The 19431-nt window shown below is 38.1% G+C and overlaps 1 protein-coding gene across 3 annotated transcripts in view; it reads right to left on the minus strand.

Annotated features, from left to right (window-relative positions):
• Positions 1 to 19431, minus strand: part of LOC118816678 (glucosidase 2 subunit beta-like) — a 186024-nt gene that overhangs the window by 164786 nt on the left and 1807 nt on the right. For all 3 annotated transcript variants that reach the window (XM_036583199.1, XM_036583198.1, XM_036583200.1), the window contains exons 3-6: positions 14851 to 14946; positions 13723 to 13780; positions 12716 to 12833; positions 8805 to 8934 (exon numbers count right to left, since the gene is read on the minus strand). In XM_036583199.1, coding sequence (XP_036439092.1) covers positions 8805 to 8934; positions 12716 to 12833; positions 13723 to 13780; positions 14851 to 14946 — 402 coding nt within the window. The remainder of the gene's footprint in view (positions 1 to 8804; positions 8935 to 12715; positions 12834 to 13722; positions 13781 to 14850; positions 14947 to 19431) is intronic.

The following is a 19431-nucleotide window of genomic DNA, read 5'->3' on the forward strand; positions in this document are numbered from 1 at the left end:
CAGTACAATAATGGGGTTTCTTACTTCTTCTCATTTCGAAAAGGCTTCTTGTACAGCATGCTAGTGAACACAACAGATCCTCTTAAACTTTGCATGACCCTGCTAGAAACAACTTGGGACAAGCCACAGAACGGCACCCAAACTCTGCATCAATAACAACAGCAGCCCCACTGGAAAAGGCCAATAAGCCAGAGTACGGTCAGAGGAATCATACTGCAAAAGAGGGAAAAAATATCATTAGTGGACAAAATATCCATCTGCATTTGGTGAAGCAACATCACGGATGATGAAAAGGCCTTTGAGAATCATCAGAATGCTTTAAAAGGCCCTATTCCCTCTTAAACTAATGGAATCTGTTCTTATTAAATGACCGAATAGGTAACTATTCCAATCTCTCTGATGTAGGTAACCTAAATCATGGTCATTTACATTAAAGATTTGTATAAAAAGGCATGTATGTCAAACCATCTTTTTGACCAGGGGTGGAAAAAGTACAGAAACATTACTTACTTAAGTGAAAGTGTGAGTACTTATAAGCACTGTGAGTGAAAATCTTACTCAATTAAAAGTGGATGTATGGAGCCAAATATATGCCTCACACAAAGACTAATTAGAATATTTGTGGGCAGTTTCATTTTATATTGACATGAATATGGCTAGATTTGAAAAAATAATAACTTAATTAGTAATAATACTTATTAGTGAGAGAAAAATATAAACAATCAACTGATTAGTGAGTGAAAAAAAAACAGAAAAATCTGATCTTTGAGATTTGTAACAAGTAAACTGAAGGTATAAAAAATGTAAGGAGCAAAAAGTATGTTGTTTTTTTCTCTTAGAATGTAATTAAGTGAAAAGTATAAGCACTTGATTTCAATAATACTCATGCAAAGTACAAATCTTCCAAAGATAAAACTTAAGTATAGTAACAAAGTACAATTACTCCAACTCTTGCTTTTGGCTACTAAACTACAGTGACCCCTGCTGACTAATCTGAGCGCATTTGTGCGTATTACAGAAACATTTAATTGGATACGCCAATCAATCAACAGAGAACGTGAGTATACTGTCAAAAGCATAAATAATGCCTCCACTGGACAAACATTAAGTTATGGTAACACACACACACACACACACACACACACACAGCTTGACTATTTCTAATAAGCAATTCACAAAAAACTAATGTAAGTCAATCAAAAGAAAAAAAATCCATTACCAGAAACACATCAAATATTTACCGAGGAAAATAAGTCAGGGAGTTTTAAATTTCTCTTTCCAAGAGCGAACCTTCAGTGCATTTTAATTAGGAAAATGAAATCAAAATTCATGCAGCAGCTTATCAGGCAGCACCACCAAACAATAACAATAAAAAACACCAATGTGCCTCATAAAACGTACCCGATTTATTGAGCAGCCAATTTGATGGCTCCCGCAAGATTTTAAATTACTAATCAACATGCTCCCAGCCTCTGTGTGTGTCTGTGTAGCGTTTGCAATTACCACATACACAACTGTAGCTCAATGCAAACTGAAAAGTCGACCTATACCTTATTTATATAATGTAAAAAAGTTGCACATCTATACTTCATTTCACAGCAAAAATAACTGACAAACATGGCCTATAGAGATGACTGTAAGCAAGTCTTCTTCTCATTCTTCTTCTCAGAACAACCTTTTTTGTCATGCAAGCGGGATTTTTAGGGATAAATATTTGATTGACATGTTAAGCAGAATGGCCTTAGTTCTTTTAACAGTGCTATCTAGCTATCATCACAGCCTACACCTCTAGGTACTAGGAGTGTGATGACAGACAAAATCATGTTTTTTGATGTTTTGAAAATAAGAGGTGCGTCAAAATGTGTTGTACATTAATGTGATGTATGTTAATATGTTAATGTTAGTATGTTAATGTTTGCATTTTCAGTTTATTAAAACATTCAACACAAAGAAATACTAAATTTGAGACTTTAGAACAGCACAGTGGAGTATTACACTGAACTATTCAGACTCATTTCTTAGCAGTGTATAAACACTGAACAAAAGATGTGCTTTACAGTGCACTGGTCCAATGCTAACATGGTAACTGCCAGATAATGCACTAGCCACAAGCTAACATATTAGCCACAATGCAGGGATACAATATGATACAATACGTCACAAAACAGCACCATTTAATGACATGTTGTATTGTTACAACCCCTACCAGCTTAATCTAAGGGATTTGCCAACAATATTTTCCTCATTGTACTTGCAATATAACAATATTACAGCAGAAACTGAAAGCAAAACAATGTTACCTAGAGGTCTGAGGTGATAATAACAGAGAGAGACAAACAGAGGCAGAAGTTTTAGCAAAAATGGTAAACCATAAAATCTCTATAAAATTAGATGATGGTTCAATCACAGATGTTTGCTGTAGTTGTGAGACCAGGCACATAACCACACCTGATCTATTCTAGCAGCATGACCTTTCATGCACATACAAAATAATTATCATTTGATTGAGTTATTTTGTGTGCTACAATTTTCCATATAGGTTGAATGGGATATTTGCCAGCATTCTGTAAAGTTTGCCCAGTCTCACAATTGCACCTCGAAAGAAAGCAACATTTATAGGTGGAGCCTGGACAGGTAAATTATTTAGAGGCTCATGAACTACGTCAGGTGTGCTGATAATGTGTACCACTGGAACCGAGACCCAATGGGTTTAGGCTTATCAGGGAAACTATTAATTTGTGGAAACACGTAAACTGGGCAGAGAAGCACTGGGGCATGGTGTCCTTGCATGTCTTTAGCATGTCATAAAAAAGTGCTGTCTCAAGGTCAGCACATATCCTTATGAAATCCATCAGCAGCCTGGAAAGATCTGAATGAACGGCATTCCTCAGTCTGTGAAGGGACATTTATTTCAGGCCTGAAGAAACTGGTATAGATAATCAATCAAACTCACATCAAAAAGATCTGGAGATGGTGACTGATGTGAACCTAATATCAACATAGTGAGCTGGGGTTTTCACACACATATGCCACTGCTAGTGGTCCACCACCCAAAAATATCCAGCCAAGAGCAGCTCTGTGGTCAGAAACTGTACACTGATGAAGGACTAGAGGATAGTTAACGCAAACTGTGCATCAACTGAAGGGCTACAGTCTCTAACTGTACGCAAGCAAAGTGGAGCTACAAGAGAGTTTTCTAAAAGTGCTCATTTGCATTGTTATGGCCAAGCTACGTTCATTATCTGAAGCATTAACACTTTAAAAAACGTTCTAATGAAGGACGTAGAGCATTTTGCTACGAATGCCAACCAAGCAAACATAGTCAGTATAATGTGGCCTCAGCTACCATGACAACCTTACCCTGAAGGACACAGAGCTACAGTTTAAAATATGTGCGTGAACCCAAAGAGGCCTGACTGGTCCTGTCATTCTTCAGTATGATTTGGATATCATTTCTCAAAGTTGGGCTCAAAATGGGTTTCTCATAGCCTTCCAACAAGCCCTGTACACAGGTATTTTGTAGAGATGAGGCTCAAGGAAACAAAAGGGCAAAATGAATGTGAACTAAATAATTTTTTTTCAATACAGACAAAAATATTAGCAATACCACCTAAGCAGGGATTTGAATCTCCAGCCTGCAATGTTGGTTAATTTCTATTTAAGAGCGCCTCATAGCTTTGCATGAAACTCTATTTTTCTTTGTATTATAAAAACTTGGTTTAATGATTAGCACCCCTTACTTCCAATGTTTAGTTGTGATATGTACATCCATGAAAGGTGAAATCTCCCAGTCGGTCTGGACCGCAGCACTAAAGGAATACAAGAGCGATGAGCTCATGGAACCAAAGTTGACCCACAAGCTCCCAGGTGAGGCTGATCTCAACGATCTTAAAGAACAGCCATATAAAAGACAGCTATTATATAAAACAAAGGGCACTTGTACAGTCTGAGGACAAAAGAGCGGAGGCTTAAGCCCCCTGTGCTCTGTTTGTACACAAGCTATGGTACATGAGAATACTGCTTTCTTTGATAACCATCTCAGGCTAGCCAAGTGAACAGGCTAACGCCTAATTCAGTAATATTCAGAGTTAGTTTTTAAGTTTAAGTACATACTGAATGATTAACAGTAAAACAGCAGCATACAAAGTAAATTAAAAAATTGCTGGAATTTTCCATAGTGTTACATACCATCTGAGGAATATTCTCAGCCTGTTCTGTGCAGTTTAAGTGTCCCAATAAGTTGTAACCTAATAATATCTAATCTACATCTAATTTCCAGGCATCTATCCATCTAATTCTGCTACAGTGATACACATTGTATTTTTTTAAATATTTTACAATATTTAATATGTGATTTCCATGAAACATGTCAAATCAGTTAATGATAAAAGAATAGAAAGTAGGTCTAGGATGCAGCAAACTTTAATGACAAATGAACAAGAAAATCATAATGTAAGCTACACATATAAAAAACTGGAGATGCATCAAGATGCATTTAGAATTGTTTATTAATTGCTTCTTGATACCCCTTAATCGAACTTAAATTGTGAAGTGCCTTGAGTTAATAAAAAACGTGGAAAAGTGAAATTAGACATCATTTTGGAAAGCTGTATAACAGGCTATTTATTTTTATTTTGTTTTTCGCTAACCTGATGACATTTGTCATTATGGCTACGCCACAAGCTAACATTGCAGGCAATATCAATAGCAATATTGACTTTTATTCAGTCTTTGGTCAGTGGTGCTCAGGTTCAAACAGAATTTTGTGAGGATACTGTCAGGTTCACACTCTAAACTTGGTCCTGTGGGTCTGGTCGGACTCATTTAATTAAAATGCTGAAAATGAAAAGCAGGTGAGTTTGATTAGAGCTAAATTCTGCCGCAGTGGTGCACTTCAGGAAAAAGACTGCACATGCCTGACACAGATAAAAATAATAACCACCAAAGAGTTTTGGACAGAGTGGTCAGTGCAGCCCCTGAGGTGCATCTGTCTGTATAAACAAGGCTTCATGATGCAAGAGGAATCCAAGTGGGAGGATATTTTACTAAAACCTTTAGACTGAAATCTAACCCAGTTCACAAAGCTCAAATTAATCTTTGGTTTGCTACTGAAAGACAGCGTCTCACATGGTCAACAAGTTCCTCTAATTGACCAATATTGTCACTGTATTAGCAGGACTTTAAAAAAGTCACATAACTACCCCCATATCCAGTCGTTAGTTTAATACTATATATTAGGGATACAACGGTATAGTAGGCCCACAGTTTGGTGTGTGTCATGCTTTTTGAGCCACAGTAGTGGTATGGTTACAGTACCTTTATATATATATATCGCTGCTGTTGGAAGAAAATCTCCATTTTTGTCATTTTCAGTTTTTGGTATAAATTGAAAATGCCTGTTGTCCTTTTCATTGTGTGTAAATTTCATGAAGAATGGATCAAAAGAAATAAGGAATGACTTGGAAAATAAGTTTGGTTCCACTGACTTACATTAAAAGTGAAGTAGTTTTTTTTTTCTTTTCCTGTAAAGCTATCATTTTAGGTTTTCTTCCGACAACAGCGATATAAATTACGGCAGCATGACTGACCAGGCCTGGTTTCTGTCACTACTGCATTTAATCAAGGGGAGAAAAACATTAAAAGTTCTTCTTAGCTTTGACAACTTTGTAGGTGGCTTTGTCTTCACTATTTTAAATAAAAAGAGCTAGATAGGGTGTCTGAGTCAATAAGTTTTTAGTTTCTCTCAGAGATGTTTCACAGAGTTAGAGAATTACTTAGCTGCTGAAATGTGTACGGCAGGTCCCACTGTAAAGGTCACCACACACTGGACGCACCAAGCTGTCCCGCACCATGCAGCATCACGTAGCAGTGACCTGCTATAGAACAACGGCAAAGAGAGCTAATAATAGCCAGGTCCATGTTCACTTTTACCCTCTACTCCTATAAACTGAATAAAATTAAGCTTTCAGAATAACTTATCACGCCAGACATCTGTTTTCTACCTCTTCACAGACTGTTTTCGTCAGACTGTGGCTGACGAGGTGAAAGATATTAGTTGAAAAAGCCTAGGAAAGCAATGTTAACTGAGGTGACTTACTATTAGCATTTGTCTGTTTACCTAAAAGACTGGCTGCCGGAGTCATGAGCACCGCTGAACGGCGTGCAGATATCTGTCAAAAACAAAGGTTTAGAATTTTGGACCCTGCACTACACGACAAGGCAAGTCAGGTGTGTGGTGAACTTAACATCTCTCTCTATCTCGCTAGCGCTCGCCATTGACATGTTGGAGCTGAGGGATTATTTGTTTTTAGTTTCCACTCTCTTCTTCAGCTTATATTTGCATACAGAGCACTGACAGGCTCCAGGGAAATTCTGATTGATTCTGAGAGATGTTCTGTGGATCTGAATGTACTATGTGCATGTAGTCTGCAGCATAATAAGCATGTTTTGGAAATTATAGGAAAATAACAGGCATATCGTAACAAGGCGGTTCACATGTGCATACTGAACTGTAGGGGGTGTACTAAACAGCTGGATAAACTGTGTAATGTTGCATCCCCATTATCTACCGACTGTACCGTTCTGATATCCAGTTTTGGTGTCGAACCAATGTCAGCAAGAAATGCTGGACCAGATACAGGCAGAGGAAAAACTAATCTGATCTGTTTCTGTAACAAATCTAGCCTGAAATATTACAGATGTGCTTGTTCCATAATATAAAGTGAAGTAAAGTAGGTCACATGATAACAGTAGCTACTCATAGCCTTACATTAACATAATGAGAACCTAGTTAGTACAACACAGTACAGTACAGAACTAGCTAGCTACACAACAGGCATACAACAAGTATAAGTCACGTTTGCTAATGTTTTTCTTTGGTCCATCTACTGGTTCAGTCAGGGTTGTAGACTGTTTGCAAGGACAACTAAAGAGTTTCAATTAAATTAGAATAGTTTTAAAGAAATAAATATCAGCTTAGACAACTGAACACCTGATATCAGTATTAGAACAGTAAAGTGGTCCTGTTCCAATATTCTTCTGCAAGACTGACAGTCTGTGCTTTGTTCCATTGAATACAGATGGCCAAGTTTTTCAGGTCACCTTTTCTTTGTGAAAAGAATCAAGTAAATTATACAGAGGCTCCACTATTCAGATTTAATCAAGGAATTACAGCAACACCTGTGATTAGCAAAAGGTGGTGGTGGTGTTGCTTTTCACACCCTAATTTAAAAATATGACACATACGACCCCATACTGAGCTTGTCAAATAGAGACATTGTTAACTCCAACTAAATTTGACCAAATTTGTATGTGACACTAATTAATGGATAATTGGAACAAACCATAAGATTAACAATAAGACTGTTGATTAATAAGATTTTTTTTGCCTGTTTGAGAAAACTACTAATTATGGGTCACCTTGGAGAGAAGTGTGTGTGTGCGTGTTTTTCAACTACAATAATGAAATGCACAACGAGTAATATCCACCTTAAAAACACATGAAAACCATTACAACAACAACAAAAACCTGGAACTACTGCAGATGAATGACTGGCAAAATAGAGGGTTCGGTTTGCATGGACAAGACCAGTAAAATTTTCTAGGCTGTTTTGTGGTGCAGTTTTGATGAAAATAAAGATGAGGAGCAGGTGTTTTGAATTATGGAGAGAAGGAGTAGATGCAGAAGGGGTTTGTGAAAACGGGGTTTTATTTATTTTTCAGCAAAATATAACCTGCCCATTCTGTTCTTGAGGTTTACATTAGGGACACGCGACTGTAATCAGCCAAAATTGGATTTGGCTGTTTTTTCGCTCCTGTCAGGCATTTAATTTTTATTTTGGTCAATCTGTATTACAATGTCATGTAAACTAGGTGACCCAGTTAAGTACATGCACACTACACTGAAATGCAGTGCATGCATGTCCATTTAGAGAACATACACTATCATTGTCTTTGTTGCCTGTTGCTCAAAATTTAAGTCTGGCTGCAAAGAAATCTGAATCAGCCAATAAAAGACGTGATCAGTTCACATCTAGCTTGCATCTTGTTTAACAGCTTTTCATTTTTCATGATTGAAAATGTTCTGCTGTTGTTAAGTGCCCCAGTGTATTCTTGTTCTTCTCTTCTTAAAAATGTGTCAAAAATACCTCTTGTTTTGACTATGACTTGTCTCTTGTGATTTTTAGGCTCTCGAAGGCCTGCTTTAAGGACAATGATGCATCTTTACTCTTTATGAAACAATGGCAATAGACTATATGGACATGTAACATGTTTAGAATCAACTCCAGATCTTTTTAAAGCTCTTGTTAATGAAATAATGTTAAAGTAATCTACAGCTGGAAAAGTAAACAGTCAATTACCTTTCGTCTGAAAAATATGCAGGCTTTGTATAAAAGGACTGATTTCTAAACAGTCACAGCCACATGTAGATGTAAATACCCTTGAATGACATTTGCCACCTGACATTTGCATTAAACATAGTCATTATTTCACTTCAAATTCTGGAACTAAAACAATAAAACCTGTGCCACAGTACAAACATGAACGTGTTCTATGTCATCACTGTATTATCAAAAGCTCACATCTCGATCAGTAGTAATGGTATATGAGAAGGAAAAAGTTCTTAAACTATAATGTAGAATTTTGCTCCAATTACTTTTGGATCCTTTCTATTGGTCCATTCATCATGAAATGTTTGCACAATGTAAAGGACAGCTGGTGGGTTCAAACAGTTAAATAAATAAATAAATAAATAAAAGGGGCAGGGTTTTGATACAACAGTGTTGTGTGTATATTGTGCTCACTGTTATGGTCAGGCTTAACTGCTTTCTCCAAGCGCTCTTTTTCGGCCTCTGCCCTCAGCTTTCTCTTCCTGTAGTCCGCCACCTTAATCCTCAGGTCCTCAGACATCTTCTGGAGCTGACTAAGCTGTGTCTAAATGAAAGGAAAAAAATCCTGTTTACATTTAACTCGGAAGAAAAAGCATTTTTATACTCCTAAGTCCAGCTTCAGACTATCACATTCTCTCTGTATGCTCTGAGAAAAATTGCATGAGTATATGTTGAAACAACATATATCTGAAAATTAACCTATATTTACAATGGAACCTACAAACGTAACATTCAAGCTGAATACTATATTGTTTGTTATACATTATCATGACATCAGCTTATACAATACGGATATTGCAGATATCACAATAAGTCAATGTGCCCTCTAACCAATCCCAGTGGTTTGTTTAGTGTGCTGTGAGCATCCAGAATAATCACAGATCCAGAACTCCAGTTTCGGTGGCTGTTTTTATGAATTAAAGTATTCACTTAATCCAAAAACATTTTTTTTGGTAAATATATTGCAGGTCAATCTTTACTAATTCACTAGTGTTTTCAGTACTTTGCGTGGTGTTTGGCTACTGTAGTTATGTAGCAATAATAATCACAGTACTGCTATTTGGCAGATCAGTGCAGCCCTAGCATGTTATCAGAACACTGTGTACTTCCATATGATTACTGGTTAATTATAACATCTTTTATCACCATAGGCTTATAAACAGTTAGACAGTAGCAAAAAAATACACCAATGGTGACAGGTGTAGCTCTGACGCTCATGAACAGAAACATATTGCCGAGCCCATATGGGTATTAACGCCTTAACAGCCAGGGTCTCTCAGACGGAGAGCACAAAAATAGGTTATGTATTGATGAAATGAGGGCATGGATGCATAAGAGTCCAGGCACTTTTATGAGTGTTCAGGGATCTGATTTGCCATTATAAATCACTTCCATCAAACCACATAACAGCAATGACAAACTACACAGAATTATGGTCTATATTCCACATCTGCTAGCACAATTACTGAAAAAACCCAAAACTGTGTGTGTGTGTGTGTGAGTAGGTATACCGCATTGCCTTCCAATTTCCCAGGGAGAATTTACCCATAATGCAATGATGGATTCTATCAGTGTGGGTTTGGCTAAGCATGACTGGCTTTCTGGGGCAGAAGCAGAAACGCACCAAGCTTTTCCCCAAACCCTGCTAAAGAGATTTATAAGACTCATTTTCAGATAGCCAGACTTTCTCTCTCTCACTCCTGCTTGTTTTACTTCACTGATTCTCTTGTGCTCTCTTTCTCTTTCATCCCATCTCTCCATTTTGTCTTAGTCTGTTTTCAATGTTGTCTATTATATCAAATAGTCAATTCATAATTTAAACAGTACCTATTTGCTCCACATTGCTTTTCAGATCAAAGTGACATCTTTTCTATTAAATATATGCACCATCAGATCTTTTCTACTCAGAAGAGTAAAAAATCAATAAGCCAGACTTCTGAATCTTATTTATACTTTAATTTTCTTTTCAACTATTTGATAATCCACACTATATGTCTAAAAGTCTCCCTTGTCAGCCGTTAAAGTACCTGAATTTACTCATTTACCAGCGCCAACACTGAAGTAAATTCACTATTGCTGACGCAGACATTAATTTCACACACAGTTGGTGGAATCTCCAAAGGAAAGCAAGGACCAACAGAATGGAACACTCTGGAGATGCCTCACATGAGCCAAAGGTCACCATGCCTAATGCCAAGCATGGGCTAGAAGGGTATGATGGCCCCCCAGCACTGGATTGTGGATTGATAGAGCTCTATCCAATACCTCGGGGATGAGTTGAAGTGATCCAGAACTAATAATGCAACATCAGTACTTGCCCTCACTAATGCTCTTGCAGCTGAATGCAATGTTCTAACATCTCCTGTAAAGTCTTGCAAGAATAGCAGAGTCTGCAGCAAGGGGGGGTGGGGTGGGGGCGACTCCCTATTGATACCCGTGATTTTAGAAACAATGCTGGATCAGCAGGCGTCTACATAAATACTGATTTTCAGTGGAAACTGGATAAATCATGTTGCTCAGCATTTAGGATCCATGACTATCGTAGGAGTTGGGTAGTTTTATTCAGTGGAGTAGTAGAGTCTAGATAGGGTGGGTAATACCCATGCTAATGTATGCACCAGCACCATAAATGCATTTTTCACCACTTCTAAACACTTTGGGTGGCCAATAATGTTAATACATAACATCATGACACTTAAAATGACCCTTAAAATTGATTTGTGGGACTGAAACATGCTATTGATATTAATGACCGATTTACACTGAACGCTGTAAAATAAAAAGAAAATAAAACATTTACTACAAGAAAAAATAAACACATATATAAATAAACACACACACACATATATATATATATATATATATACATATCAGGCTGAAATGAACATTTGTACAATGATAGAATAATAAACTTTGGTACAGTTCCATTGGTCTGTTTTTTGATAAGTGAAGTAGAACAACATAAGGGGGCTGCAAGGTTCAGAGTAAAGTGCACTCTGTAAGCTTTTCTGAGACGCTTGTTTAATGTCAGTATAAAAACACTGATATTCAAAAGAAGCCTAGAAATTGAACAAAACATAAGGCAACCTTGAAGGTTTGACACATTCCTACTGCTGCAATAAAAGGTGCTCTGTGACTTCAGAATTAATTTGAGGCACAAAATACATTGATTTCCGTGTATTTTTTTAATATTTTTCTGAGACTTTTTTTGTCGGCTAGCATTAGCAGCTAGCGCTGCACTAACACCACTGAGGCATGAAGCCCTGGTAACCCCAGAAACCTCAGTAACCCAGAAACAGTGCATTGTACTGTTTGGTAGGACTCTGGAGAACATGGTCCAATCTGACACCTGTTCAGCCAATCAGAGTGACACTTCTGGGACAGTGGGCGGGGTCAAAGGTCGTCCCGCCTCTCAGTCTGAATCTGTCAATCATGCAAGAGCACAAGAGAGGGCGGCAAGCCCCTGGAGCACTCAGCTAACACTAACAGGTGTGTGTATGTGTGTGTGTGTGTGTGTGTCCGATGTCCTTAAAATCCCTCGAAAAAAAACACAATTTAGAAAAGCTGTTCAAGTTCTTCCTGAAGTGCGCTGTAGGAGACTGTTACGCTAGTCAAAATTCCCACAAATGAAATGTGTGATCTGTGCTCCTACCTTAAAAGTAAGGCTTACTAGAGCTGGATTACTTTCACCTGAGGAGGTTACGCAATTTAAGTGATTAACACTTGATGTGATGTGTAATTTTAAACAAGTATGAATCTGCAGTAAGTGCTGTTTTTATAGTCTGACTAAACTCGTGGAGTGATTTTGGTAATAGTTATGGAGTGATTTTAATCCAGTATGCATCCTCAGTGTGTGCAGTTTAACAATAATAATTTTAGAGTGTAGTGTATGATTTAGTAGTCTGACAGTAATAATTGTAAAGTGATTTTAAACCAGCATGAATCTGTGTATACGTGTAGGTTTCACAGTCGGACCGTAATGACCTCATGCTAATGGAATAAGAAAACCTGGCAAGAAAATCTGCCAACCAAGACAACCAGGTTATCACCTTTCAATCCGGACTATCTGTGGCAATCTGGGGAAATAATGCAGATACTTCAGCCTAACAAATCTCACTAATTTCATTACAGAATTTCTATTTACATTACATTTACATTACAGAAAACTAATCCAGCTCCATGAGGGGTTAACAGTTATTAATTTGTTGTTTACTAGCCCGTTTGGTTATTTGTGCACTAATATACAGGTGAACAAGTCCACTTCTTTAGTTCTTTTAGTTATGGTTAGAAGTGACAGGTCTCAAAGGTCATCAGTCACAGGTCACCTGTTTCTCCTGCCAGATGAGGGCACCCTCCTCTATTAATTCCTTCTTCAGGAGTAATCCCTCGTTCACGGCTTTCATTCTCTCTTCCAGTTCCCGTCTCTCTTTTTGTCCCAACATCCTTCAGACAGAAAAGATCTGATGATAACCACATTCTTTCAGATCTTTCTCTTTGTCTCTGACTCCACCTCAACTTCATCTCACAATCTTTTATTCTCCATTATATTCTGATTTGACCTATACATCTATACTCACTGGCCATTTTATCAGAAACCTTTCAGTGGAAGGAACACCTTGCTGGTGTACAGATTGTAACCCAACGACTGATACACAGTTTGTGCTAACCATCCTCTAGCCCCATACCAATGGTCAGACCACAGAACTGCTCTCTGCTGGATATTTTTAGGTGGTGGACACCGCTGTGCCTGACTCAACACCACACACCACAGGCACTACCCAAATAATATCTAATCAAAAGAGGTCCTGTGGTCAGAGACTGACCAATGATGAATGGACTAGAGGGGGGCTGATGAACTGTGCAGCAACAGATGGGCTATAATTTGTCTGTAATTTGAAATCTGTACACCTATACAGTAAACCTATAAAGCTGGAGTTTCCACTGGACAGGGAGTGTAGACATCTTGCTCTCTTCCCCTCTCTCATTCACTCTCTGTATTGGTGCAGGCAGACACTGCAGCACACTATATTGTGTTCATTTCTCTGCAGGCCTAATCTAGCTGCACACAGATCCAGTCTAACGCTGCCTTTATGGCGAAAGACCTGACCGTCAACTGCAGACAGACAGTGACCCCTGCTGGAGAGCAGAGGTACAGCTATGTATCACTACATACTGTATCCACAGTAAAGCTAGGATCTCTGACAAAACTTTATCCACCCTAAACTAAAAACAAAAACAAAGCTAAAAGAAGAACATATCTATCATATCTGTCAGCAGCACAAGCACACCTTTGTCTTCAACCAGTTTTTTGGTTAGGGTTAGGGTTTCTCACCTGCATTTGTTGGAACACTGCATTCGGCTAGCAAACTCATCAGATCCATCGCAGCAGTCTGCAGAAGCACAGAAAAATCTTCACTAGTGAACTTAACTCACAAACACTAGCAAATACAGATAGCAAAGGTGGAAGACTCAAGTGTTAGAGAGCCACCACACAGCAAAGTTTTCTCCTGATTTAACACACCTGATTCAACTCAGCAGCTCATTAGCAAGCCATACATGAGTTGAACTGGGTGTATACAAGCAGGATAAATAATTAACTCTGAGAAGATGTTTGCACCTTGCATTAACAAGTGTTTTATATTTGGATCATATCTGGATTTATCAGATTCCATTTATAGTTTTCACTAAAATGCACCCCCAGTGTGACCAGATGAGACCCGATTTCAATTTCCTCCCTAAAAAGCACATCAGCACATTTAATGTTTCTGTTTTACTTCCGTTTCCTTTTTCCCCTGTTACAACACAAATCCACAAATCTTGGATGCTTTCAATGGCTCAGAGTGAATGAAGGCACTTGGCTTGGGGGTTTCTTCAGCCTTGCATATCCTCCATCTTGGGATTCCTTGTTTATCCCCTTACCTGTGAGTCAGCACTCTGCAGACACGTTTCCATTTACATAACAGTAAAACGCATTCCATTAACACTTGTGTTGAATGCAGTCAAGATCCATCTGTGAAAAACTCCAAATGTGGTTTGAGTAATCCATGACAATGTGACCCAGAGGTGTTTACACCTGGCTTGTCATGCAGTCAAGTGAAATCCAAACATGATTCGATCCCAAAAACATATGCTGATGCAAGGTGTAAACAGCCTCTGATGGTTTTAAAACTAAGAACAGAACAAAACCTTTTCCTATCAAACTGTTCATTTATATACATAACAATTAGTCTAGCATCAAACAAGAGTAGTCTGGACAAAACGGAACTGTCTATATGAATAACATCTGATTGAGAATGAGAAAGGCAGAAAATATATATTATTTGTTTACCAAACACAGTTAAAATGCCATGTCTAATATTCAAATGCTGGATAAAGAATGTTAAATTAGTCTTAAGTTCAGTGGCATTCACTCTAAAACCAAAGTGTTGTTTAAACATTTACAGTCCACTGCTGGACTCACCACAGATGCCGTCATTGACTCTGGAAGACGGGATATAATGTGGACGAAAGCCTAGATTCATACAGTAGAAACGTCCATTGTGGCAGGCTGCCGTACCTGAGAAAAGCAAAAGAACAATTTTACCAATACTGTGAACATAATAAAATAAGTCATTAGTAAAATAAGGATGGAAGGCCTGGGTGCCTTAAGTTTAGAATCTGATTCAACTGTAAATGTGTCTGATGACCAAGAGGTGATCTGATGTGAGAAATTATGAGACAAACGTGTAAGAATAAGAACATCAATCTGTCATAAAAAAAAACCTGACGAAGACAAAAACTCATTTCGCAATATTAGTGTATATTTACAATAGGAAATATTTATTCAATAATAGCAACAATTATAATATGTTTTATTTATACAGCACTTTTCATTTTAGTTACAAAATTTCATTACTACAAAAAGTTCTTTAACTTCTTTTAAGAGCAAATTAGTCAAAATACTCCAGGCATATGCTCGCCTAAATAAATGTGTTTTGAGTTAGGATTTATCAAGCTTGCATTGTTAATGGTCTCTTGAATGCTATTCCTTTTCTAATTTAACTATTTATTGTCATTTCAGTTAAAATAAATGCCAGAACATAGACCGTTCCTTTGGGCTACTTTCAGCTACTTTCAAAAGCCATTGTGTCCACCCCCTGAGTAGACTGGTACTGGCTAATCCTGCTCATCAGAAATTGAATCTGAATCGAAAAAAGCTAACTGGTTCAACACTGCAGTAAAGGGAGGCGCTCTGCATAGTTCAGGCATGAATCCCAGCCATTAGCATGGTTGTGCCTTGACAGCTTCTATTCATAACTACCCATGTTAGCTTTTGGCTGAACTGTCCTTGCAGCGGCAGCACTATCTAAAATAAATGACAGAAGAGGTTTGTTCTCAACAGATATGGTGTGTGTTTGTGTGAGCACTAATCAATACGCAGAAAACAGCAACATGACAACAAGGCCCTACACTCATTAGCCGCTCGCCTGCATCTATTAGAAAAGCAATACAGTGGCAGCTTAAACACAGGTCAATAACCTCTACTGAAACATGCTGAACTGAGGCCTTCCAGGACACTAGTAAACACACAGACTCACAACTACCTCCCAACTCAGCAAAAAAGCAGATTGTCCTGTTAGTCGCAACCTTAAAAAGGCAGATGTTATTGAATTCCAGTAGGCTGCTGCTGAAATGTCCAATAATACGACACTGTGTTCTCTTTGCTGTAGTAAACCTGCATGCACACACACACACATATACAGGGTGTAGGACATTATGTTTACATCAACCATCTAAACACTGGCTATGTACTCTTTACCACTGCTGCAAAGACTGACAGTGGCTGACAGTTACTGTACTCCAGAGGTGGGTTACACCAGCTGTACATAATGTAGCATCCTGCAACTGGCTGGTGCTCTCACTCACTTTCTCACTCCGTGTTCAATACAGAGCATTGCAGCAGAATCATGGCCGCTCCTGTGTTTTGTCATCTGCCAATGGTAAATTCAAACATAGGCTATTTAAAATATAAGTGTTTGCTAAGTTTTAGGTTATGTGCTACTCATTCAAAGCTGAACTTACTATTTACTAAATATTTACCCCTTCCCTTAAGCTGTAAGTGCTGGGTGAACCACAACGTTACATGCAGTGATTTTACTTATAACTCTAATCCTCACCCTGGTTTAAAATAAGGCCAGAACTATAACAAGAACAGTTGTGCAAATTGTAGCCTAAAACTGCCAAAGCCACTTAACTGCAACTGCAGTGATTAGTGAACAAATTTCACAACTTGTTCACGTTGAAAAACGCTCTATAGTTTATATGTTCCATATAGTCATTCTACCACATTGTAACACACTTCAGGAAATGTAGAGGGCAGATATGGCTTTAAAAAAGTGCTCTATAACACTCAAACTATCCACACAGTCATTCTGACAGATTGTAATGCACACACTAAAGAAAGTGTAGGAGACGATACAGTTTCTTCTGTCTTACTTAAAAAGTGCCCTGTAATGTTCTTCATTGTTTATATGATCCACGTCGTCATTCTGACAGACTGTAATACACCGAAGGACGTATAGCAGGTGATATGCAACGCTGATGTACAATACAGTACGGACTTTGTGCATGACAGCCCAGCTGGTGGCGAAAATGCCCCATAAAATTTGACATCATACACCTCAAGAAGAACATTGTGAGCATGTACACTGTGAAAAGTACAGCTCTGCAAAGCTACAGCAAACTTTCAGAAATGTAGAAATCTTCTAACACAGGACAGCGACCTGTTACAAATACAGTAGACTCTGACATGCAGGCCACTGGGCCTCTGTAATTCGATGACTTGCACAGAATCCAAGTCCAATCTTTGCTAGTTAGAAAAAGCTTTAAGGCCTTGCACAGGTGTTTTTTTAATCTGTGAGAGGTAAATATTTCAGCAATAGGACAGTTTTATATATTTAAAATTACCTTCTAAATTTTTCCTCTAAAACCACATTAAAAGGAGTGTTTTGTATTTTCTTTTTTCTCTGTAGCCTTTCTGCTATGTCCAGAATGCTGCAGCCAGAGTTCTTACTAGAACCAGAAAGTTTGACCATATCAGCCCAGTTCTATCAACCCTACACTGGTTACCAGTTAAATATTACATTGATTATAAAATTCTCTTACTGACTTATAAAGCTGTACACAGACTCGCCCCTCAGTACCTGAGTGAACTTCTCTCCCACTATGAACCATCACACCTACTTGGATCATAAGGTGCTGGCTTACTATTAGTACCTACAATTAATAAAGTTACATCAGGGGGGACAGCCTTCTCATACAAAGCCCCCCAGCTTTGGAACAGTCTTCCTGTTAATGTTTGGGACATAGACACAGCCTCAGTCTTTAAGTCTAGGCTAAAAACTTACTTGTATAGTCAAGCCTTTGGTAATTAGTTTTCCCTGTCGGTTCTATACCTGCCAGAGTCTCTGCTGCACTGCTAACACTGTAATCAGTGATCAGTCACCCATTACAGAACTGACTGTGTGTTTTTCCTTTCTTTCTTTTCTTTGCCGAGTTGAACAGCTGCCCATCCTGTGCGTCTGATGCTGCTGCCTCTTCTGCCTTGATCGTTTGCCACTGCTGCCAGCCCTCTGGGCCGGCTTGACCACCATTGAGCTTCATGCTGTACAACGCTGTGATGCTGCTGCATAAACAAAACTAATCAAATTAATCATTTGCTCCACCTGTTTTCCTCGTTTTTGTACTATAATACTTTATACTAACAATGTTTACTATCTGGTGTCGACCAGAGGAGGATGGGTTCCCCTTCTGAGTCTTGGTTCCTCTCAAGGTTTCTCCCTGTTTCTCTTAGGGAGTTTTTCCTTGCCACTGTCGCCTCTGACGACGCTCATGGGGGCTCAGACCCGTATTTCTTTCTGTAATGCTGATTTCTTTGTAAAGCTGCTTTGTGACAACACCTGTTGTAAAAAGCGCTATATAAATAAACTTTGCTTGCTTGCTGTGTGGGTATGGACTCCAGTGGATTGATTGACAGCTTCTGTATCAAACATGACCATCTGGATGGGTGGGCACAGGCAGAAAGTAACCGCTGCACCATTTAAGGTGGAGCTGACATTGGCTTCATGTTAATGTTATAGTTGAAATGCAAAACATTCGATTAGCTGGCTGACAAACAGAAGTCTGACATAAACAGAGTGTCTTAAGAAAGAAAATCTTAAATGTTTTTTTTTTTTACTTCATTCTCGAGAAAAAAGTTACATGAAACTGTTATTCTTGAAACAACTTGCTAAGAATTATCTTATTTTCTTGAAAATGATATTTGTATTATTGAACATATTATGTTATTAAATATTTTCTTAACCTTACTACAGCCTCACACTCGTCTTAGGCTGTAGGATTCGACAATGTAAGCATCTAAATTTATTTTCCCTGTTGCCTATTTCTTTTACCATTAGTTCCTGTTTTCTAATATTTTTTAAAATGCTTGTTTTTTTCCTCCATTTTGCTCCTTTGAGTGGAACTAAATTAAACTAAATAACAGAAATAACAGTTAATACAAACTGTAATACAAACACTGTGGCCAGATTCACAGTTCACAATGTTAACTTCATTCTTGAAAAAATAGTTTGTTATTCTTCAAAAAAACTTTTTATAGATTCTCTTATTTATTTATTTATTTTCAAAAACTGTATTAAAGAACATTCTTATGAACGTCTTACTGTTTGTCTTAAGATCCTTCACAAAGCCTTTGCAGAAATCTTTCATAAATCTGGCCTCAGGTTCTTTTTCAGGATCTCCCTCTTCAGATTCATATATTAAGGCTGCGTTGATGTGATGCAAATTTCCAGTCTGCACCACACTGAGGTGCCTACACCTAGATTTCTGTTTGCTAGCCACCTAATGGCCAGTTTTGCATTTGAACTACATTGTTAACACAAGGTTGAAGTCAGCTTGTAATCCGCCAGGTTCTTGTTTGAATGTTCCACCTTAAATGGTGCAGCAGGCATTACAATAATTGCTGCACCATTTACGGTGGAACAGAAAAATTTTAATAAGAAGC

This window comes from Colossoma macropomum, unplaced genomic scaffold (genome assembly GCF_904425465.1).
Source record: "Colossoma macropomum unplaced genomic scaffold, Colossoma_macropomum, whole genome shotgun sequence".
NCBI classification, from domain to species: domain Eukaryota; kingdom Metazoa; phylum Chordata; class Actinopteri; order Characiformes; family Serrasalmidae; genus Colossoma; species Colossoma macropomum.